General features: G+C 31.2%; 2 protein-coding genes across 4 annotated transcripts in view; both read right to left on the bottom strand.

Moving 5' to 3' along the window:
• Nucleotides 1-9,099: 9,099 nt before the first annotated feature.
• LOC146999150 (protein GVQW3-like) lies at nt 9,100-9,477 on the bottom strand. Its single transcript, XM_085811278.1, has one exon. The coding sequence runs from the start codon at nt 9,475-9,477 to the stop codon at nt 9,100-9,102; it is 378 nt and encodes a 125-aa protein (XP_085667404.1).
• Nucleotides 9,478-9,816: 339 nt separating this feature from the next.
• Nucleotides 9,817-25,344, bottom strand: part of LOC118188783 (MSL complex subunit 3-like) — a 136,407-nt gene continuing 120,879 nt past the window's right edge. For all 3 annotated transcript variants that reach the window (XM_085817821.1, XM_085817825.1, XM_085817826.1), the window contains one exon: nt 9,817-19,335. In XM_085817821.1, the coding sequence (XP_085673947.1) occupies nt 19,239-19,335 (97 nt within the window). In that variant the 3' untranslated portion in view covers nt 9,817-19,238. The remainder of the gene's footprint in view (nt 19,336-25,344) is intronic.

The following is a 25,344-nucleotide window of genomic DNA, read 5'->3' as shown; positions in this document are numbered from 1 at the left end:
ATGTTTGTATAAAGGAATGAATCTTATTGAATTAATACCCGATATTATAGATCGTTTTAGGATGTATCCGATAGGTATTAGTGCCGATATTGAAAAAGCTTTCTTAGTGTTATCAGTCGCATCTAAAGATAGAGATTTTCTCATACCTTTTTTCCCATGCAATGAAGGACAATTAATTTATAGGCATAGGTGTTTGGAGTTTCTTCGAGTCCCTACTTGTTGAACTCATCTATTAGAAAACTGTCCACGTCAGTATAGTGAAGTTGCTCAAAAATTGAAATCGTCATTTTATGTGGATAATTGTTTACCTAGTGTTTTTAGTATTGATGAACAGTTTACTTTTAATGAACATTCCAAATTAATCATGTGAAGGGGATGTTTTAACTTGCGCGGTTTCGAAAGCAATGTGGCTGGTACAAAATATTGACAAACATTCAGGGAATACTTCTATTTTGGGGGTAACTTGGAATTTGGATAATGATACGCTGAGGTGCTGCACAGCTAGATACATTGACCTGTGATACGAAAATCACAAAGAGAACAATTTTGACAATTGTGCAGACAATTTTTGATCCTATTGGTTTATCGCCAACTACATAGCTTTCGAAACTGCTGTTGCAAAAATTGTGGAAAGTGAAAATTGCATGGGATGATGAATTGTCTCCAAATGATGTAAATAAAGTTTTGAACTGGTTTAAAGAACTTTTTATACTTGATGAAAGATGTTACTTTTGAAAGATGAAACAAGAAGATGTTTTTTTGAAAGATGTTACTTTGCCTCGATACTTGTTTATTAATGACACGTCTGAACTACATGTATTTGTGGATGCTTGCAAGAGGGCGTATGCAGCGTGCGTCTTTGTCCGATCAGTATTTAATTCTGAGGTAAAAATAAACCTCGTACGGGCAAAGAAACCTTTAAGCATTCCTCGCTTAGAATTAATGGCATATTGTATAGGTTCTAGACTTGCAAATTCTATTATCACGTCTCTCAGTTTGCCCGACTTAAAAGTTACCCTCTGGTCTGATTCCACCACTGCCCTTTGGTGGGTAACAGAGCAAGGCAATTGGTCCGTTTTCGTCGAAAATAGGGTTAAAGAGATTCGAGAGTTGACGCGAGGTCATTCATGGAGACATGTCCCAGGGAAACTGAATATTGTCGACTTGTTATCGCGCGAATGTTTTGCGAAGCAAATTCTTCGGTCTAGGTGGTGGGAAGGGCCCTTGTGGTTGCGAGGAGGCCCTGAAAACTGGCGAGGTTATTTGTTTGCATGAAGAAGTAGAATTGGAGAGGAAAAAGATAAAAATAGTGAATATTGATCTATCAAAAGACGCACTCCCTTGACATCGAATAAGTGTATCCAATTATGATAAAATGATTAGAATATTCAGATTTGTAAATAATTGTAAAGATGGTTCTGAAAAGAATAGAAACATTGAACTTTCACAGTATGAAATTGAAAATTCTGAGAAAATTTTTTCGTTTGGTTGAAAATTTTTATCTGACTGATAAGAAATCTTATAATTTTATTGAAATGCTCATTGATGATGATGGTATTCTGAGAGTTAAAGCAAGAATACTAGATAGAGATGATCATAAATCTTTTCTGTATCCAATATTGATGCCAGAAAAATGTGATTTCACTAAGTTATTAATCAGAAATGTACATAATAAGTAATATATAATAATGTGATTCTTGGGATTTGTTTTTAGCGTATATAACAGTATTTCATTTATTTATTTATTTTTGTTGACATGCTAATAGAACCAGTGTATTTTATTTACTTGTTGCTTTAAAACAGGTTTTAAATCAAGGCTATTTTTTTCTGCCTTCTCAGTATGCACATAAAACTTACTTAAGCTATATTTTTAACAAATTAATGAGATATATGTTTTAGGTTAGCTGCTTTAATAGAAAAAGAACTAAACTAAAATGATATACTTTGAAACATTTTATTGAAAATAAGAATATTATCTTAGCAGTGTTGGCTAAAATTTATTGACCTTTTTTTTTTTTTTCATTTATTTTGATATTTCCATATACATTCATTTAAATAAGAATCCAGTAAAGTAAGATCATTCTATATAAAGCTGTTGATTTGTAATAGGAAAAAATATCAAATTACTGCTGTATTTTAATAAGATTTTAATATAATGAAATGAATTGCACATTAGGAAAAAGAATGAAAAAATTTCTATTTCTATTTTCACTATATGTGTTTTGCATATGCTTGTTACAAGAGGCTTTAATCTATAGATCTGTAGCTAAATGATATTTTTATGTTTTTACATATGGAAATTAATTAATAAGAACTGTGATTTAAGCATTGTCGTTGCAGTGGAATAGATTGAATCTTATATAGGTTATGGAATTATCATTAAATATTCAGAAAAGTGTAATATTAACAGCATATGTTTGTTTTTTTCATCATTTAATGCATGTAAATTCTTATAAATTTATCAGTATGTTTTCTATGTATTATAAAAAGTAGCTATCAATAACAAATAATTGATTAGTAAATAATATCTGCAAATTCTGTATGTAAAGGTATTATTTTTATTTATTTATGTATGCATTATTTTTTAAATTTCATTTTACCTAAATAAAGGTGAAAAAAATGTTTTTGTTGTGGAATTTTCACTCTACTAAATCTATACAAAAATTTATTTTTTTGCCATCAGAGAACTGAAGTATTTTTTACAGCATTCTGCACTTCAATCTAAAAGCATTATAATTTAAGGGAGCATGTCTTGAACCAGTATTTAAAATCATAAAGCTTTTAGCTGCTTTTTCTGAAAACACATGCAAAATAACATTTTTAACCAGTTTGCTACAATAATAGACATTAGATTCCATATTAGCAAATTTCAAATAACACATTTAAAATAAAAAACATGCTTTATATGCAGACATGCTATTAATTTTTTTCAGAAGTTTAAACTGTCAACTTGCTAGATATATTAAAGCATGCACTTATGTATTTATCAGGTAAAAATTTATTTACAATTTTAGAAATTTATCTGTTGATTCAGGAAAGCTTTAAAAACTTAAAAATTACTGAAGCTGTATTCATACCAATTTGTACCAATGCCTCTAAACATTTTAACATGTAATGTAAATAAAAGTAATATGCTTAACTCCATCAGAACTGAAATGCCATAGCCGAGAAATTAAGAATTATCATACAAATAGAGCACTGAGATACTCCTAATTTTTATATGACACATGAAATTACCTTGAATTCTAAAAGGAAAAAAGTTAAATAAATATGAAAGTATGATTATAAATCCAGCACAACCTCATAAAAATTTAAGCATACAGTTGCGAGAAATTTATTGTCAAAAACTTACGTTTAATTCCACTTTGTCTGGAATTAAACGTCATTTGCGTTTGCAGTACAAACTGTGTAGATAACAAATTTGATTCATACTTAGAGGAATATATGTGGCGAAAATGGCACAATTCCTTCAGTGATAAATGTTATCGTGCCTTTTTAACGGCAGTTATAAAAATTTTTCCGGCGGATAAAACTTTCTTAAAGACAGGGAGGTTTCCCCCCCAACATAAATTAATATATATATATAAACCTTAAAAAGACCCATTTTTCCTGAAAAGGGGGCAAGTGAAAAATTTTTCCTTTTGTTTTTAAAGTTGCTTATTTTTGATATTTTATCTTTTCGGCTCAATCCTAGAAGATGGGCAAAGCCAATGCAATGCAGAGTTTTTGCAATTCTCTGATTTTTTTAAGTGAAAAGAGATCGCTGTGTACATGGGCAAAGCCAAGTTAGTTGCGCAACGACGAGGTTGAGCAAATCTCTGATTTTTTTAAAGTGAAAATAGATCGATGTGTGTATGGGCAAAGCCAATGTAGTGCACAATGGCGAGTTTGTGCACTTATTTATTTTTTAAAGTGAAAATAGATTGATGTGTACACGGACATTGAGTTTGTGCAATTCTTTTCGAACGAATACACATCGTTGTATACACTGGCAAAGGCAAGTTGTGTGTGATGCTGAGCAGTAATGTAACATATTTTATGTGCAGTGTTTAAAAGTTAAGAAGTGTATCCAACTCATCAGTAAGAAGACATGAATTCCGCTGCCAAGTTTTTCTAATATATGAAAACAGCCAGCTAAAAATCTAAGATACTAAAATATTCGGTAATCCTAATGCATAAATTAAAAAAGTAAAAATGCATGGATTAATCTCCCTTGTTTGGAACTCCGTAACAGAACTTGCCAAGGGAAAAGTGTCCACACCTGGTTGATTAATTAGATAGCTAAAACAAGTTTTGTTCTGACCAATTCACCAAGACGTAGTAATAAATCAATTAGCAACGAATTAGTAGAATTAAAAGTCCCATTGAACAGTCTCTTTTCCCTACTTGTTTTAGCTCTCCAACACAAAAATATGAATTTTGATTTTTTTTTGAAATCATTTGTGCATTTTAAATTTGTATTGTTATTTTAACTGTAAACTACATTTTAGACTTTTTTATTATTTAAACTGTATTTTTTTGTTTCGTTTTGATATGTTGATAATGCTTTGTAACTTACGCTAAATAGCGATAGTCTAATGATTTATTCAATAGCAGAAAAATTGTAAACTTTAAACCTATAAGTAAATTTTACTTCCTTATTTTAATATGTAGTGTTTCCTATCGTAAATGCACTTGATAATATGGGTTCGCTGATAATAAGTATCTGTGTGTGAAGCATTGCTAGTGTTCCGAATTTGTAGCATTTACTTTCTTTCATTATGAGAAATAACATTTTTTAAATTTATTAATGTGTAGCATTCTAGGATGCCTACAGAGAATATGGTGTGATTTAGGAATCTAAGAAACAGTGATATGAAAGCTGTGTATGCTGCTGATATGCAATAAAAATATTTTTCATTTTTTATTAATGTAAAGTTTAAAAATTTTAGAAAATATTGAAGATTGTCTACTTACTAGTATGTAAGGTATTGCGTCATTACGTAGCAACAAGGTAATTGTAAAAGTAATAAAATTAAAATGTTCCATAATATGATTTTAAATTAAAAAAAAAAAAAAACTTTTTTTATTTGTATAAATGCTAAAGCTTAAAAATTTTGAAAATACTGAAGCTGTATGAAATACAATATGAGAGACTGCAACATTGTTTACCATTTTAATAATTGGTACAATTCACTTACTGTACCATGGTAATTTAAAATATAAACAATTTATTATACTTATTTCTATATTTCTAGAGAGTATATTGCGATGTCATAAGCTTAGTCCACCCATTTATGGACGACACTTAACTCTGCCTTCACAATTTTTATTTATGCAGCGTATTCTGAGCTTTTCTTAATTTTGCTAAGAGAAATTTATATATTATTAAAAATTTATTCTGAAATATTACTTCCTCTATCCCAAATTAGTTGCTACATTTAGGTTAAAAATTTTGTCCCAAATTAGTTGCTACATTTCAAGCAGGTAGAGTCATAAATAATTTTCGATGCAATTTAGTAGATTAACAGCAGTAAAATTATACAATGTACTACAATGAATATAGCGCTGCATACTAGGCTTTCATTCTCAAGTTTTTACTTTCCACAAATGTAGCACTTATTTTGAAACAAATTTACAGGGTTAGCATGCTCTTAAGCCATGCCCAATTTTGCAAGCACTCTACCGCCAGTATATCAGAAAGATCATGCTTATGTGATTAAGGCATGCCTAAGCGGAGGGATGCCTACGGAGAGTATTTTCTAAGGGAAATGGCTCAAATACTCGAGACAGTTCATTGAATTCACAATTCATTAGCTAGAAGATAGCTTTATGCAATTACTGATGGAGAGTCCGTACAAAATGGGATGTGGGTGCACGAACCTGGATTTTTTAAACTAATTTGGTACTGATTAAGGAGGGAATGCTTGGTAAGTAAATGCTGTTGACTGATAACGTAGCACCCTGGAATTTCTGTAAAATGTTCAAGTGAAATCATAAAATCTTCAGTATCAATAATCAGTACAAAAGTATCCAAGTGTAGCCAACTAATTTGGGACAGAGTGAGTATAATATTTGAAATGAAATCACCAATAGCCTGAAATATGGATTCACAAATATTATTTAACCTTCAAACGGGTACAATGACATATTTTATGCATCAGTCAATGTTTTTCACAGTAGGTGGTGATATTATTAATTTATGTAGAATGATTCGATCTGTATAATCTTATAATATAATTTATTGCTGCAAGCAGTTTAAGGCTATGAAGAAATTTAGCAACTACTACAAGAACTGCGAAGAAAGAGTTCAGGGAAATAAGGATGAAATAAATGCTCCAAATTGGCACAAAAAACTAATAAGAGCATTTTTTTTTTTTTTTTTTTTTTTGTGTGTGTGTGTGTGTGTGTGACAGTATTAAAATTACATGTTAATAATGATGAAATAAGAAATAACAGTCTTGAGAAAGAAAAGATTATTACCAGAAGACATAAAATATTCTAAAAAGTAAATTTTCAAAACTTAACTACTAAAATGCAATATTAAAATTTATTATAACTTTCAAACTCTAAAATATCAGTCCTTACTGGATTAATGCATATTATTTTAATTTGTATTTTTGCATTTCTAATCTACCATTTTGTATGCCATGAACTTCTTTGTTTAACATCTTTGGCACACTTGCGTTGAGTTGATAAACAATGAAACCTGGAAATAATAAAAATGTTTGAATAAGAGAGTTAATTGAAGTTAATCCTCTTATTCAAAATGTTTTTAAATAATAATTTTTTGGTATTCCTTCAAATATTTATTTAGACTAGTAGTTGATTGAATAAGACTGCCCAGAACTTTAGTAGTTCAGTCCAAATTCTAATCTCAGGTCAGGTGCATTGGCATATCAACTTAACAAAAGTTAAATTTAAAAATATAAATTATAATTACATATTCATGCATAAAATGAAAATTCAGTTTCTAAAGGTTAAAATTTTTTTCATTTTTAATACAAAATCATATTTATTATTTTCTTTCCCCAACCGATTTTTATCATGTATCTATAATAAAATTATTGGGCATTGTTTTTCAAAAGAATGAGTACATCTGCTTACAAAACATACATATATACAGTGGCGTAGCTAGGGTGGGGCAAGAGGGACATATGTCCCCGGGTGCAGCATCCAGGGGGGGCCAAATTGATGATACACATTTCAGAATGAAATGTTTTCCATTCTTGGAACACAGAAAGGGGCGCAAAATCTTAAGGTGTCCCCGGGCGCTTAAAACCTTAGCTACGCCTCTGCATATATACCTAATTACATACATTTTCAAGTACAATTTTATTACAATATCAATTTGATTTTTTGCTGCAATATTCACTTCCTTTAAATATTTGATTACTGAAATCTTGCAATTAATACAAATGTTTACTTTTTACTTTTGCATCAAAAGCATAATGAAAGCGATAACTAATGATCACAAGAATTTCGCATTCCAGATTGTCTGTGAATTTAGAAATCAATTTGCACGAAATTTCCCATTCTTATACATATTCTGCGACTATTTGATTCTGTAAATATATAACTAATAGTTTTCATTACACATTTATTGTTATTTCAGTATTTCCCTATTACAGCAGCCCTCAAAATTTAACTAAAAATCACTCGTGATGTAACATGTAGCAAAGAATGATTGATAGAGATTTAATCTTAAGGGCTGTTGTGATAATGAAGTACCATTATTTTTTACTTACTGATAATAATTAATTCTAACTAATTATTTTTCACTATTTAATTATTTGAGTTAAAACAAATGTCACACTGCTGAACACTTCTTGATAAACTGATTCCTTCCCTCCATTCAATTCCAGCTTATCAAAGTTTTTTAAAAAAATGATGGTAAACGACCAATTATTCATCATTTAGTTTACACTTGATTTTATTTCATACTTTGAATTTCAAAACAAAAACTTTTCTTGTTATAAAAAATATTTCATTACTTGCTAAAAAAATGGCTAGACTATAAGATGTAATATAATAATTGTCAGACAATGCTTACAAATAAATAACATTAAAACTTTCCCAATAATATAGCATTATATAAGAAATGAAAGAATTATATAAATATTTACATTTTCATATACCCCCCTTTCCTATCAAATTTACTGCTTGAAAAGCATAAGTGGAAAAATTAACATTGTATAATATTTCTGAAGACATGGTTTTAATAATAAACATAGTACATTAAAAAGCACACATAAAGATGAAATATTATTATATTATGTATTTCAAAGGCCTTATCAATTTTTATAATTTTTTTTTATTTACATAAAATACCTCCCTATTTGTGCATACATTTTATATTGCTATTATAAATCAAAAGTTCCTAAATTGTATAAGGGGTGATTAAATGAAAAGGTAGGAAATGAAATGGTGAATACAAATGTAGACTTTATTCAAAATATACACCATAGGCCTGAGCACAACGATCCCACTGATGAACAAGCCATAGGATTTCTTGTTCCCAGAATTCCTGTGGCCGTGACGAGACCCAGTTCTTTACAGTGTCCTTGAGTATGTTGTCTGAGTTGAAGCGCTTCCCTTTCAGGTGTTTCTTCAGTGGACCAAACACATGGAAATTGCAGGGCGACATGTCCGGATTATAGGGCTGATGGTCCAACGTCTCTCACTCGAACTTGGCCAGTTCCATGTGTGTGACTCTGGAGACGTGTGGATGCGCATTATCATGAAGCTGAACCACACCCTCCATAAGCAGCCCCGGTCTTTTGTTCTTGATGGACCTGTGCAGGCGTTGGAGTGTCTCACAGTACACATCGAAGTTAATGGTTTTTCTGTGCTCGAGGAATTCCACAAGTAGCGGACCCTGAACATCAAAAAAGACGGTGAACAACACCTTGCCTGCTGACGGCACGGCTTTGAACTTTTTAGGGGAAGGTGATGACGCATACTGTCCCGCTTTGTCTCTGGCTCGTAGTGATGGCACCAGGTCTCATCACCTGTGACGAACCGCTCCATGAAAGTGGGGTCTTCCTGATACTGAAACAGATGTTGCAGTGCTAGCCCCAAACACAGTTCCTTTTGCTGGTCGGTGAGCTGCTTCGGAACTCAAGCGGCACACACCTTCCGATATCGCAACCTGTCGTGAACAATTGTCCACACGGTTCCATAGCTGACATCTACCTTCACTGCCAACATTCGCAATGTGACACGCAGATCACTTCTCACTAGGTCATCCACCTTGTCGATGAGATCTCTCATGATGACAGTGTTTGCCTGGCCTGGTCTCGAGTCATCAGCCACACTTTCACGGCCTGTATGAAAAAAGGCACTCCATTTTCTGACAGACTTGTCAGAGACACATTTCTCCCCGCAAACTGTCACCATCCGGCGATGAATAGCTGCTGGTTTCTCACCTTCCGCTGTCAGAAATTGGATAACACCTCGCTGCTCCTCAGTCGTCGAATTTTGCAACACGAACGCCATTCTCTCCTCATATGGACTGCCCCATCATTTGGACGCCGCTTTTGATAAGAGCCTCTGCTCTCTCCTGCGCATACTCCAGTCCCAGTCAGAGACTCCAATCACATCCCGAGATGTCTCGCTACGATCTTCCACGGCGGAATATGCAAATATTTAGCTGTTACACTTTTACATCGTTTTGTAACTTTTCATTTGATCACCCCTTGTATATATGCTAAAAACACTAAAGGCAAATTTATGCGGATAAACATGACATGTAGGTGTATGTATGTATAACAGAGGAAGCACCCATCCACAACTGCAAATTAATAAATATACAAATAAATAAATAAATATATGAGGTAAAAGTTAGAAATCGTATTTTTTATTTGCAAATTAATTTATACAAATACATCTGAAAGCAGATTATGGAATTTGTACTCAGTAAAACTAAATGCATAATACTTAACATTTTACACAAAACAGAAATGCATTACAAAGTATCAAATATATCCTTTTAGAAAATCACATGATACTTAATGCATAATTATATATAGATACAATTTGTTCGATAAAAAATATGAAATCATACACATATGCATCAATTTCCAAATACCTTGACCTGAATTTTATATGAAATAAAAACATGAAATGGAATATATACACTTTAAAGTATTTACATTTAGTGTAGCTGAGAGGCACCGAAGCCCAAACTGCCTGACACACACCACAATAAAAATGAGCCCCAATGAATGAATTTGCACTGAATGCAAACCCATTATATAAATATAGGGGGATAAAATGCTTTTGCATTATATGCAAACCCATACTAAATCACATCCTAAAAGATTAGGTAAGTGATCTAAAAATGCTCACACCAGATTCTCTTAAAGTGTGCATAAAAATAGGGGACTTTAAAGGCAAGATATTTGTAAACCTAATAAAACAAGCAAGTTAAAAATGGCATATCTTCTTTAAAGTTTCCACATTGCAGTTGCTGGCTTTTTTTTTGAGGGGGGGGGAAGGATAAAATAAAGCAAAGCTAATGACTACAAGTCAATAATAAAAGCCTGTAAAATTTTTATTACACCAAACTAACTAACCAGAAAAACAACTACCAAATGATTATAAACTTGTGAGATTCTTATTTAAAGCTATAATTATTTATATCCATGATGATAATCTGATATCATTTGCTTACATAACATAAAATTCTTTCCAAGTGCAGCCAAGATAAATACCAAGTCAATTTTCATCAGATCAACATTACAGACCATTAACCAAATGCAAAAATCATTAAAACAGTTTTTTTTTTTCTACAAGAGAACTGGATACTGATAAACTCGGATTAAAACCAAATTTTTTTTATCTGTTCAGTTTTAATTCCTTTGATTTTTGCCACGATCATCACACATTTTCACTTTACACAGTATTAAGAAATTTGAGTAGAATAGAGAAGTTCCCATTTACATGAAAGAATTAGCAAATTTAAGCTAATCTCTAGGCTTATAAACTTGCCGAGTAATCATAAGTTTGTCCTATATAGCTAATCCTGGAGGTATTTTTTTTTAATAATAAATGAAGTGTGTTACATATCACAGATTGAACAATCATACCCTGCAAAAGAGAAAATCAGGAAAAGCTATAAAGTTATGATATCTTATGCAATTAACTTAACCATTTGCTATCATGGGAAATCATCTTTAGTTGCTTACATTCTGACTCAACAGTTGGATCACATTTTCAGCGCTGTTTATTTCTTCAAATGTGGGTATGTTTCTAAAATATAAAGTTATAAGTTGCAATTAGCAAGATATTAACTGGAGTAATCTTTATGATTGACCATGTTCCTGAAGAAATAGAGAGTACTGCATTCCTTTAGTACTTTGTCACCTTTGCTATATCAGGAAGCTGTTATAAGATACTACTCGCTACTATGTGAGGGCTACTATATACAGCACAATCAGTCTCATTAACACGTTGAGCGTGGCGCCGAATTTGCTGTCCTTTCCGATCAGCCGGCAGCGAGCTAAGCCGTATTTTTGTTTAGAATGTTTCAATAAATTTCATTAAAACTAAATTTGATCACATTTCATTGAGACTATATTTATTTTTTAACTTTAATAATGTCGGCCCCGCGGACCAACTAAAATTCCACTGCCGGTACCCAGGGACCAACGCCGCACTCAACGTGTTAACAGAACAAGAGTTTACATCAATCTTGGATTGTAACAAAACTCCCATGGAAAAACAGGGTTTGTACACATTTCTGCACACGGAAATTAAGTACTTTTAAGGACTTTTAAGGACCATTAATGAAAAAAATTAAGGACCTATGAGCAAATGGGAACTGAATAAATTTAATTAAAAATATTATTCTATGCTTGAATTTCATTTTTGTAATATCATCCTAAAAATAAAATAGATCCCTAAGTAATATGCATTATTACTAAACATGAATTAATGAACATAATTATTAATAAGTTTGAGAAGTTTACTAAGTAGCATTAAATATTTTACATTTATAATGGGTCTAACATATTTGAAAGAAGATATGTGACATTTACGTTTTACTAATAGTTAGCTTTATGTTGATTTTTTTATGCCTCATTTTGTCACATACTTGGTCAGTCTAGAGGAGAGGTTCTCAACCGGTGGTACTCAAGAAAAAAAAATAGGTGGTACACAAACAAGCAAAGTATTTTGAGCTATTTATTTCAAAACAGTAAGTGGTAGCAGTACTTTGTAGTAGTGGTACTAAAGGTTTTCAATTTTTGTTTAGATGGTAAACGTTAGTCAAAAGGTTGAGAACCGCTCTGGTCTAGAGGTTTAGTAAACAGCAGGTAGATTTTATGTCAAATGGCATAGGTTAAAATGAGAAGCAAGATCATAATCAGCATCATTCTAAACAAAAGATTGAATATTATCACCGCTGCTGCTTGTCTAGAGAGAGACCTGCTGATTAGAACAAACCTGAAAGGCCTGATGTAGGCACGGTTGGCAAGTGTTGAAAGTTAGTCAGGCTCTGTTTGATGCAGTTAGTGTCATAACTTTGTGTAGAGTTCCAAGGGTTGTAACCCAGTTAATATACTTTCAGGTTCCAATAAGCCATTAAAGCACCAGGGGGGGGTAAGTTGTTTTGCATTATTTTAAGTCTCACTAGATGCAAAGAATAAGTTATACTTAATTTCAACATTCTTGTGTTTTATCTTGTGATCACAGTGAGCATTAATGAAAGGCAATAACTCGCTTTAATATGTAGAGATGTAAGCAGCTAGTTATAAATAATTAAATTAGGTAAATAGCTAACCTTAGTCATTATGGATTTACATGGCCACTATTAAATTTTTTTAACAGTATTTGTTAAAAAAAGGACTATTAAAATCAAAATCTAATAAAAATTCACAGTTTAAAATGCATGTAATTTACGACACTGATTCTTAAAGGATATTAGAATAATTACGCATTGAAAGCTACAAAACATAAATATTTTGTAACAACAACACCCAACAAAATATTTATTCATCATTTTAATTTGAAGCCTTCCCAGACATTTTGCCTAGTTCATATCGATTTCCTTCTCTATTTAAGCATCTTTTCTAACAATTAGAGATTTGTCTCAATATGCAAAACAATACTCTCGCTAGTTTCTGCGTGCTTTATGTCCTAACTTGTCAACATCTCCACAATGTACATATGAGGGTTTATTCGATCTGGTAAAAGTTAAATAGTCCAAAACCCCCGATAGACGTGAAGCAAGTTATCACTATGTCTGAAAGTAACTACAATATCAGACAAAGGTTTAAATAAGCTTCTTATTTAAAAAGAACTTAGAACAAAGATAAAGGCATGTTCTGATGCTTCAATTACATCTCACTTTGATGTAATTAAACAAGAACAGTCAAATTCAAACTAAAAATGTGGACTAGTGGTCGAAGATTATATAACTTAATTTCAATATAATCTGGCTCAGTAATTCTATCATATGAGGCAACAGAAATGGAAAATTATAAAGGCTGAAATCATAAACAATTATGTAATTTACATAATAATAACTGCACATATCTTTGAAGAATAATTTTCTTTATGTATTCAGTTTCTTTCTTCAACACGTTTCCTTTTCATTTTAGAATTTTTGGATTTAATTAAGGATTTCTGATTCTGTTTTTCTAAAAAAACACTAAATGCATTTAGAATGTATAGAAAAAGTGACTAATATAATTTCTTTAGTAATATGGATTTCAGAAGAAATATGAAATATATATTGTAAAAGCCAGTTACAGAGCTGGTGTGGCAGAATTTTTAGAATTTAGTGACACACCAAACAACAAAACCTAGAAATGGCAAAACGTTTAGAATTTAGACAGGCATTGAAAGCAGAATTTAGAAAGGCACTATGCAGTCGAATTTAGGATCCACAGAGATTGCATCAAATGGGAAAATGCTTAGTGCCAGCTCTGTGTATTATGCATTAAGACATATTAGATGGATCTTTTAAATTGTAAGTTTTCAATTTCTTTATTAATAAAAAACCCCTTTCTATAATGCCTGCCCAAGTGATAAGATTAGAAGCATTTTTGATATTTTCCATGCTTGTTTCTAGTGAAAAGTAGAGAAAATAAAGGGAAGATAAACATGTTAAGAAAAAGATTCTAGTATCAGGAGTAAAACATTCAAATATTATGTCTTCATTGTTCTTACAGATGTTCTCCAAAAATTAAGAAATTCATTGCAAACCTTCTGTAAAATACATCCATTACATGTTGATACCATGGAGACATTTTTCATTTTGTCATATATTTCTCGAATCTTCTAGAATCGTGGGTCTATAAATCTCGCCTTCATATCCTTCTAAACTTTCCAAGCTGCAATGTCTAAAATCCTAAAGAAAAATTATCCCTACCAATTCTGTAACAGCAAAAAGCCAGAAATATTTTGGAAAAAAATAGGAGGGAAAAAGTATAAAATTAATTTTATAGAGAAAACTGATGCACATTCTTAGAATTTTGAATATTCTGAGACATTTACATGGGAAAAACTCTTACTATGAAAAAATTAAAATGAAGACATTTTTTAATTAATTACATAGCTAATTTTGCTTTTGCTAAGAGCTGTTTCGTAAATTGTGCTTTATAGCATTATACCTTGTTTATTTTTCATATTTAAAATATTGCATAATAAGTTCCCAAAACAAAACTTTATAATATTACAGCGAAAAATAAAAATGTCTTATTTCAATGTTATTTTTTAAATATAATTTCAATATATTACCATTATTTTAATGAAATTTATTAATGTTAAGATGTTTTACAAAAAATCGTCGAAAAATTCTCAGATCTCGGAATTAAAAAGTTTCTATAGAAACTAATCTTAAAATCACCAAAATGTTGAAAAGTCGCCAAATTTAGAAACGTTTAATAAAAGAATTGACATCTCCAAAAGCGAAAAGTTGTTTAAGAGCTCTTTACTAGAAAAAATGAATTTCAAAAGGCTTATGTTTCACTTCTTGCTTAGAAACTCGAGTATGCTATCATTTATATTAGAAATAGAAACAAATTATAACTCATGAACACATTCAAAAGATAATCATATATTCGGCAGTGAATCGCCAAAAATATTCCTCAAAGTGCTAATTCACACTCAAAATTACAGTCGTAAAAACAGACAAAAATTTCAGATGATTAAAATTAAGGACCTTCTGCTGATTTTGGCCAAAATTAAGGAATTTTAAGGATCAAAAATCGATTCCAAAAAATCTAAGGACTCTTAAGGACCATACGAACCCTGAAAAATATGCTTATATACACAGAAGTAGGTTTTTTGATCGTGAAGTAAGTCATGGCCAATTTAGTGGCCTGTTAGTTGCATGGAAAACATGATGCCTTTTTCTGAGCCTTGTAGGCATGTTAAAAAAAAAAAAAAAAAAAAAAAAGAATCGTCATTGTTTCAAGAAAATCCAATTCAGCTTCTTCAGTTGCTGAATTGTATTTTTTTTTTTTTAGGCTTTTTAACTTCATAAAGATATATCTTGTTTAGTTAATGTCTTTAAGTCCTTCCTAATGATTCTAAAATTCTATAAACTTAATTTTTGAATTTCATTAATATTTTTGCCAACAGATGATGCTACCTTCTCACTTAACTTTACTGTGGAGTATAACTACGACCGTTATGGCCACTGCTTTCCATTCGACCGCGTCTGGCATGAGGGACTCATTGCAAAACTAATCAACCTTAATTTTGAAAGAGAAATTCTTCTGATCATCCTCTCATTTACCTCGGACAGGACTTTTAAAGTGTACGTGAAAGGAGCTTACTCCTCAGAACGTAATATGCAAAGTTGACTACCTCAAGGGTCTTGTTTAGGCCCTGTACTCTATTTAATTTATGCTGCAATCTTCCCTAAACCCAACAGTAACAACTCTATCCTTGCATGTTACGCAGATGATACTGCCCTGGCAGTTACGTCTGCAAACATTAACTTCGCTATTAAGAAACTACAAGCCTTCATTCCAAGTATCGAGTCATGGTGCGCAAATTGGAAAGTGAAGATTAATGCTCAAAAATCTCAATTATTGATCATTCGCAGAAGGAAAAGAAATAAGCAACTGAAGAATCACCTTCTCCTCTTTAATGAAAGAGTTCCTATAGAGAAAAGTGCCAAATATCTCGGAGTCACTCTTAATGATCGTCTTACCTGGACTGACCATATCAACAATGTTCGAACCACTGCACTAAAAATTATCAAGTGTTTGCTTCCTATACTTGGTAAATACTCTAGAATGGATTTGGGGAAGAAAAGACTTGTTTATCTCTCCACAATTAGACCTATTTTGACTTATGCATCTCCTGCCTGGGCGGCAGCCAAAGACTCAGATGTAAACAAACTTCAAATCGTTCAAAATAAACTCCTGCGTATTAACACAAACGCACACTATTATGTCCGCTACAAGACCCTCCACGAGGACTTCAAAATCGATACCATCGCAGTACATCTGTGAAAACTTAACGATAAATTCTTCAAAAATGCGCAGGAACGTAACTTCATGAATCATTTCAACATGTTTCATTATGAAGTTCTCACCGATGATCGATTCCTTCAACCTTTCGCAGCCTCAGTGGAAACGAAAATTTCCCCACCTAATACCAAGTTAGCGGAAATTTTGATCTGTACATAGTGATTTTACTCTTATTTTCTTTTACTTTACTCCAGAATACTGCTTTTCTTCAATACTCAAGAAGCACTTCTAAAAGTCAGCGCCTGGGAGAGTGACCTCCCACGTGACCTAAGAACTTAAGTTCTATGTTCAGTCTTGTTGTAGGACTTTCTGCATTTTTTAAGACTGAAATTTCTGGTGTTCCTTATATTTATCATATTGAAGAACATGAGAAAAATAGTGATTTTTCGCTATTGCAACCCATTATTTAATTATTTTACTCTTTTCATCAGTTTTAGACAAGTTTACGCTAAGCGAATCAGAATGCCTGATTCCGCTCACGTGATATGTGACTTATTCTAAGTATGCTCTGGGATAGACATATTGAATTTGTATATATGTATTTTGTGTTAACATTTGTTCTGCATTTATTCTGTTATTTTGTAACTCTTACTAAAATTATTGCTTTCCTGAAACATCTTCGACTGTTATAATGAAACCATGATTCTGTTTACACCACCCCCATCACATTATCATGGAATCAGAACCTTCAACTTACAGGACTGCTAGACTGTATTATGTGATGAAATTTGGTTTATTCCATATGTTGTTACTCTGATGATTACTAGAAAAATTTCCCTTTTATGTAATTATTTCTGCAAATTTGTACATTTAATGTTTTCTTCAGCATTTTTAACCTGAAATCTCGCAACGTAGTAACGACTTCTTCACACCTCACGTGACCAAGGTAGTCCCACCGCCCTCTCAACATCTGCAATCCTGACTTCGGTTTCACTCATGCATTCTCCTACTTTCAGCACTCTATAGCAACTAACTCAGACAGCCGGAACAAAACTTGCAAATACTGCAAGTTAATCAGTGGCGCATCCAGCGGAACTTGGAACTGCTTTCCGAAGGTTTTTCATTTGTACAATCAATACCTCTCTTTTTGGCGATTTATTTTAAAAAAATTCACTGTCATGAACCCAAGGGGCACCATCTCAACTGAGCCAGACCACGTCACACCAAATGTGTGATATTTTTGGTTTATAGAGGAACTAAGAGCTGCTTTCCAGTCTTGAAGATTTCTTTGCTCCTGATGGACCTGTACTCGTTTGCCCTAGAAATCGATGGAGATCCTGACTTAAATTTATGCCAAACTCAAGGTTGATGCATTACTAATTTTACAAATTAAATTGACTCTTGAATTTACAGAACTCAGTTGGCACATGTTTCAGTAATGTGATTTTTTTTAAGGTTATTTTGAATCTAGATTGACTCCAAAGTATTTTACAGAACACCTTGTGAAAAGGTGTATCTCCAAATTGCTAGATTAGTATCTTGGATTACTATACCTAATAATATAGTTTAAACCCTATAATATACTTTTAAACTCTTGGAATGATAAAATAAAGCATGTTTTTATCTTAAACTTCCAAATTTTGGGAGTTCACTGTATTAACAAAACACTGCAGTTTATCAGAGAATGTGTTATTAAAACAATATTGTCTACATAGAATACTATATTAAAATCAAGGAAAGAGAAAAATTATTTTTGAGTGCACTTGAATCACAAATCTTTTGGTTAACAGCACAATGCTAGACAACTGTAAAAGGAAACCCACGCAAAAAGTCTAAAATTTTCTAATTTGCTTTTATTATTTACATGTACATCTGCCAAACTGAAAAGTTTGCCGTGGTTGAGCAGTACTCAGAGCGAGTAAGGGACAGTGTGCCCTAGATTTCAATTTTAAATATTGCAACATTTTATTCATCCTTTAATTTACTTTGTTTCTTTTAAAGAACTATTTTTATAAGAATAATGGGAAAAATTTAATAAAAAAAATTAGATATGAAATTTTTATTTCATTTCTCCCACTCAACCAGATGTGTAATTTTTATTTCCATTAAAATGGCAAACATTTCAGTTAAAAAGAAAGGGGGAGAGGAGAAAAGACAATTGCCTCAAAAGAGATTGCTTCTTAGAATACATTTATGACAAAATATTATTTTAATAAATGTTGTAAGTTTGTTGAAAAACCAAATAAATTATAACTAAACAAATGAAAAATTTTTAACATATTATTTCTTTAAAAATATTGCTTACGCATAAATTTTCTTGCAAATATAAAAATAACATTAAAAAAATCAAAAATAGTTAAAAAAAATAAGTCATTTCAAGAGTTCAATCTATGACTCTGCCTATGTGTACACTTGGCCACAGAACACTTTGAACTTGCATAGAAAGCCATTTCAAAAAATTTTTAGTTTCATTATCTTGCTTATTTTAGAAAGACAATTTTGCAAATGCAGAGCAATTAATGCCCCCTATAACTATGTGGAGTTCAGGATTATGTCAGCTTTCTCAAAAATTTACACTCTCACACTGTATAAAAAAGAATCATGAAATTAATATTTACACCATACCATAAGTATAAAATCCATAGCACAGAGTTTATAAATATAACAGCTACACTTCTTCATTTTTAAACAAAAGAGTTTAACAAATCTATTGATAAAATAACTTGGTTATTGCTTGATGGAAACAGGTGTTTATGTAATTTACCACTCAACCAAATAAGCAAAATATACTCATAATTTTAATAAAACCACTTATTCATTACAGCTGCTTCATTTAACTGCACTAGTACTTGCACGAGGAAAAACAACACTGGAATCTATATATGCTGATGGATGGAAGAGTTCATCTTTCTGATCAGCCATATACCTAGGGGGGGGGAGAAATTTCTATCATTCATTTGATTTCATAACTAATATATTTTTTACTTTTTGTGCAAGGGTTTATATATAAGATAAAATAAATGAAAATCAAAACACTAACAACATATAAAATAATATTAATATTAGAATATGAGTGCTTCCAAACATTTGAAGCAGGTTACACTGTTAAAACATTCCATGCCATAAGAGCCCCGACGGAACAACCCAAGAGTAAATATATAGCCAATGCTTAAAAGACACCCGAGAAAATGCCTTTCAAGAACAAATCATTATTGCAATAATACATGAGAATATTTATGGCGTTCACACATAAATGTCAAATCAGCCCAAGAAGTTTGACAAAAGTCTCCAAGATATAGACCACGATTACATGTAGTAAAATTGCCCCCAAAAGACCAAAAATTCAAATTATGAATATTTATTTAAAACATACTTTAAGAAATTTATTAACAATATATTTTAAGAAATATATGCAATATATTAATAAACTTACAGTTTAATAAACTTAAAAGTCAAAAACTTACATTCCAAGATTATATGCAGTGCTATGAAGAAAGTCCATACATTCCATGTTAACATATCTCTCTACTAATGACTTCCAGGTGATGACAGAATTGTAGATTTTGATTGTAATAATAATAACTTACTCTTTTATAATACCTGATATTAATTCATTATATAATCACCCCCAGATAATAATTACTATTACCAGTAACAGTAATTATTTTCTCTTTTATAATAAATGATAGTAATCTACTGTTCTTATTTTGATGGGTCATGATAAAGCAGTATTGCAACAATACAGTACAACCTCAATTTTTCAGCTCATAATAAATTAACAAGTAACATAACTCAAATTTTTTTCACTAATGCTACTGTAAACTTTCTGAGAACTGTAAGGAACAAGCTAGCAAGCATGCAGTGCATGCTATCAGATCACATCTGATTTTCAACTGAGCTACTGGTAACAACTTTCTTATTACGCTATTATTATACATATTTTTCAACGGCAGAAATTGTTCTCTCTACATTACTTGTACAATAAAAAGAGTTCTTCCTCTACATTTTTTGTGGTCATATAGTGAGTATGCTTTCTTCATTATGATGGGTTACTCTTATTAGAGTGGTGTTGCATTATAAAAAATAAAATTATGATCAGAAATCATAAATTTGCACTTGATCATTTTTTTTCATTTTTAAGACTGTATCCTGTTCTAATTACAGCAGAATTAGGACTGCTCATAAGCATTCATAATTCTGCACACAGATCAAAACAAGCAGTTAATTACTTTATAATTTTGTGTTTCTTCCTTGAGATGTTTCACATATGAAGCAATTTCTTAGGAAACCTGATATCCTTTATTTTGTCTCTACTGTTGTGTTCGTTGAGTTTTATAATAGATTGAATGCACACAGAACCAAGGACAGCTTGAAAAAAAATTATTTTACCAAAAGAACACTTTAGTTCTGGAACTTTCCACAAAAATACTTACATAGCTCTTCCCAATCACAGACTACAGTCAGTAGTTACACTTCAAACTACTAAGAAAGCTAGATATAATGCAAAGTGCATCTGAAGAACGACGCTCACACAGAGATATCCCAATGCTTCAAAGTCGAATGTGAAATGAAAAACTGAGAGATGTTCTCTGCAGGCTTATATAGTTTTATCCTGGCCACCTAGAAATCTCCAGTACCTTTCATTAACCAGTACTGGAAGGCATATGAGAGCCAGCTATGGTTACAGTTACATATAGGGATCATTTACATTTATTCATTTACAAAACCAATACAGCTATACAGAGACCAAACAAAAATGTTATCAAATGGTTGCCAATTTTGGTGACTTTTAATGATTTCTGGTAAAATTTGGCGACAAAATTTAGTCACTAAAAATATCCCAGCTCTATCGTCAATTTACCAAGACAGCAATTTCTACATTCAAATGATGCCTAAGTTAAGGAAGGCATATTTGCAAGTCCATAGATTACTGTGATTTTCTAGGATACCCACTACCATACCTTGAGATAATGTAAAAGAAGCATTGTATGCTTTCAGAATGATAGCAAATAATTTTCTAGGAATTTGCAGAGCTTAGAATAACAACGGGAGAAAAGTATGCTATCATGTTAGAAAAAGATGGATTGCAAAAAGTTATCAAAAATATCTTTTATGCATTCACACCTTGTTTTTTAATCCATTAAATGTGGCTGTGCCAGTAACAAGCAAAGTGAATGCTTCCATCAAAACATTTTTTTCATGGTAAAACACTAACAGAGAACAGACTTCTCTTCTGTTCTGTAAAACATCTCTGTAGATTCATACAGTGATAGAGAGAGATAGCAAAGAAACATTGTAAGTAATACCCAATTACACTAATGTTAATGTAATAAATGCTGCATAGTTTACTACTCATGATTAGAAAAACATTTGAAAAGTTCCTGTGCAACTATGTTGTATTACATCTGTAAACGCAACGTATTAATTTTATTTAAAATGTATTTTCCCGATTGGCAACAACAGTTTTTTTCAGAACGATAATAATTTGAACTGCAGAGTTTTTGAGCAGTAATGTTGACGGTAATGTTTCTGAATTAAGCAAGTATCTAACAATTAATGTTTCAACGGTAATGTTTGACGGAATGTGTTTTTAATAAAGGAACTAATTAATTGCTAACACATATACACTAATAAAGGAACTAATTAATTGCTAACACATCATTTACACAATGTCCACAAAAGTCCTAACCTGGCATTTATTTTCACAACCTATGGTTGTAGATATATGCAGGGTTGCCACTCAAACAAGAGAATAAAATTCCCTGACTTTTCCAGGTTTTCCAGGTATGTTTCGAGAAAATTCCAGTCTATCTGCATAATGTATGTTGGCTGTGCTAAGAGGTAAATTAATTATGGTATTACTTGTACTGTGTAGCAAATTCACTTAATTATTCAATAAATCCCAGAGGACATTTATTCTTAATTATTCTTGGTACACTTTGTTTGATAATTTTGTTTACTTTTCTGCTTAAAAACTTAATAAAATTTAAGATATATACATTGGATAACAACTGTATGTTTTATTTAATTATTACTCATGATCATCCCCAGTTCAACACGAGGCTAATCTGGTTCTTGTAAATCACAACGCAATGCTAAAAGTTAGGTTAGTTTTAGGTAAATTTAATTTAAGATTGAGATTAGAATCTGCCCAATCTGGAATAAAATAAGGCTTTTTTTGCAGCCATTCTGCAGCTAAATGAAAGAAAGAAATATATTTAATGATATTTTTTTACTAAATTGAGGTATTTTATATTTATTTCGCAGCATACATAAGGAAAAAATATGTGCATTAAATTTCGTGATGTCATCATACTGCTAGAATTAGTTTCAGGATTATACCAGAGAAAATTTCCTGAAATTTGGAAATATTATTTACTAATGATACATAAATTTAGAGGGAAGAAGCAACATTAAATGACAGGAAGAAGCAACATTAAATGACATGAATAACATAAAAATAAAGATAATTACTTAAAAATTTAATTAGAATAATCAACAATATTTTAGCGAATATAGCTATATTACATGGTTATCCTAGATGATTGATTACTATTTTTTTATTTTACTGCAAAATGACAAGGTATATATATATATATATATATATAAAAAGATTTTGCGGTAAAATCCTAGTATACGATACGATACGGCCTTCGCATGATTTTGAAAATTGTCGCCTAAGAAACGTTTTTTGACAAAAAAGAAAACCGCAAAAATCCGTTTTTAAATTATTGCGAAAAATCCAAGAAGAAATGTTTTATCAAAGAACGTTTTTCTTGGATTTTTTGCAATAATTTTAAAAACGGATTTTCGTAGATTTCCCCCCCCCTCAAAATAACTAATCCATGAATTAATTTACTTGTGCCAAAAAATATTTTCTTTTCCTTGAGAGTTTAAAGACATTTTAAACGATATTCATTTTATGAACTCTTGATAACGTGACCTTCGAACTTCGACACCGGTTTCGAGCTTTGGCGACAGATATATCGCGAATGCACAGCTGTTTCCCGCTATGATGGAACCGAGCCACGTCTGTTGCAGAGAGGTTTTCCTTCTTTACAATACATATTTTTTTAATTCAAAGCTTTCAGATTTTATTTTATGCCCAAACGGACCTTTTTAAAAAAAATATTCTGTGTGTTCCCTTTATTTTATAACGTTCTTTGTACTTAAACCATAAAATTCAATTCAACAGCGGTATCATAAAATATTTAAAAAGAGCATACCTTTAGAATTTCTGATATACGGTCTCGTGCCGAAACCGTTGAGTTTGTTAAGCAAAAAATCATTAAAATAGTTCATTATTTAACACAACTGAATCTATTAGTCATTTTATCTTCTCATTATGAGATAGTGCCAAAAGGGTAAACGTATACTGAACCCTCAAGAGAGGTGGTATATGCAACCTTATGGTAGAATTGAACTCGGGCCTTTGGTGGGAGCTAACCTCTACTATGCTCCGCACAGATAATCAAGCTAGATTATTTCTGTAAATTTATCAATAAAGATGACACACCTTTCAAACTTATGTACTAAAAAAGTGGTGGCAACTTGTGGCTAATTTGTGCATTCATTGTAAGAGTAATCCTCATTCTCAATTATTTAAATGTATTAGCTTTTTAGAACTTCCCTATCGAAGAAAAATGGGATATTATTAAAAGGAATAAATTATGTGCTAATTATTTGAAAGATAGTAAAATGCATCCCATTTTTAAATGTCATGCAGGCATGTGTAAATCTTGTTCAAAGCCACGTAATACAATGTTATGTTAAAAAAATTCGAATGATGAAAAATGTCACACACCCACGGAGCACGGAACTTTTGCTATTAGTAGCCACACTAATAACACCAACAACGCTAATAACATTGATAATGCTGTGAGCGCCGAACTATATCTATTGTATGAACTTGTTCTTCTCACGGCCAATAAACGCAATAACGAACATCCATGTCTCTACTTTCCATCCACTACACATCATAGTTGTAATATTCGTACATATAGAAGATAGTAATTTTTTAATCTAGACTTTTTCACGAGGACAGAAAGTCTGTTATGTCCATATATATATATATGTATATATAGTATTGTTTCATAAGAATAAATTGAATTTAATTAAAAAAAATTAATTTAAATACAAATTTAATTAAATATTCTTTGCGCCATTGCTGCAAGGAATGAAATTTAAATTTAAACAAATTTAAATTTAAATTTTAACAAATTTAAATCCTAAAAAAAGGAAAAAAAACCAAAATAACTTAAAAAAAAAATGTGCAAACATATAAAAGATTTAATACTCGAACTAATCTACAATATCATTTAAATTCAGAAGCATAAGCAAATCAAGTGCAAAATTAATCCATGAAAATAAATTTACTAATTTAATAAATTAAATTTAAATTAAACATTTTTTTAAAAAATTGCATATGTGAATGATTGAGTAGGCAGGAGACAGACTTATCAAGGGGAAGTTGCCTCCAAACCTAACTCTCCAATCATTCAATTCGTGTTTCGTCATTCATGCAGGCAAGGGTAAAAGTCAAAACCAAAAGTAATTTCAATAAAGTGGTTCTCTTAGAAATTAACATTTAAGAATTAAAGTTCAAAAAGGAAAATACTAATAAAGTCTTTTGAGAAACAAGCAAGTAAAGTCAAGAATTAAACTTTTTTTTAAAAAATTAAATTTTTTAAAAAATGAATTTTTTATAAAAAAATAATAAAATAATCTAGAAACCAATGTATTTTAGAAACCCTTGTCTACTGAAACCTCCCCTACACGAATATGCATATCAATAAAAAGAAACTAAAAAAGAACTAGACATAATCCCTATAAACCAATAAGAAACAAAAAGAACTAATTACAATTTTTAAAAAACAAATATATATTTAAAAATATGATTTCATATTTAGAAAATACTTAGATACTACATAAAAAA

The sequence above is a fragment of the Stegodyphus dumicola genome, chromosome 1, assembly GCF_044657685.1.
Source record: "Stegodyphus dumicola isolate Sdum_Otavi_A_Nest chromosome 1, ASM4465768v1".
In the NCBI taxonomy this organism is placed as follows: domain Eukaryota; kingdom Metazoa; phylum Arthropoda; class Arachnida; order Araneae; family Eresidae; genus Stegodyphus; species Stegodyphus dumicola.
This window is presented reverse-complemented; position numbering and strand designations above follow the sequence as displayed.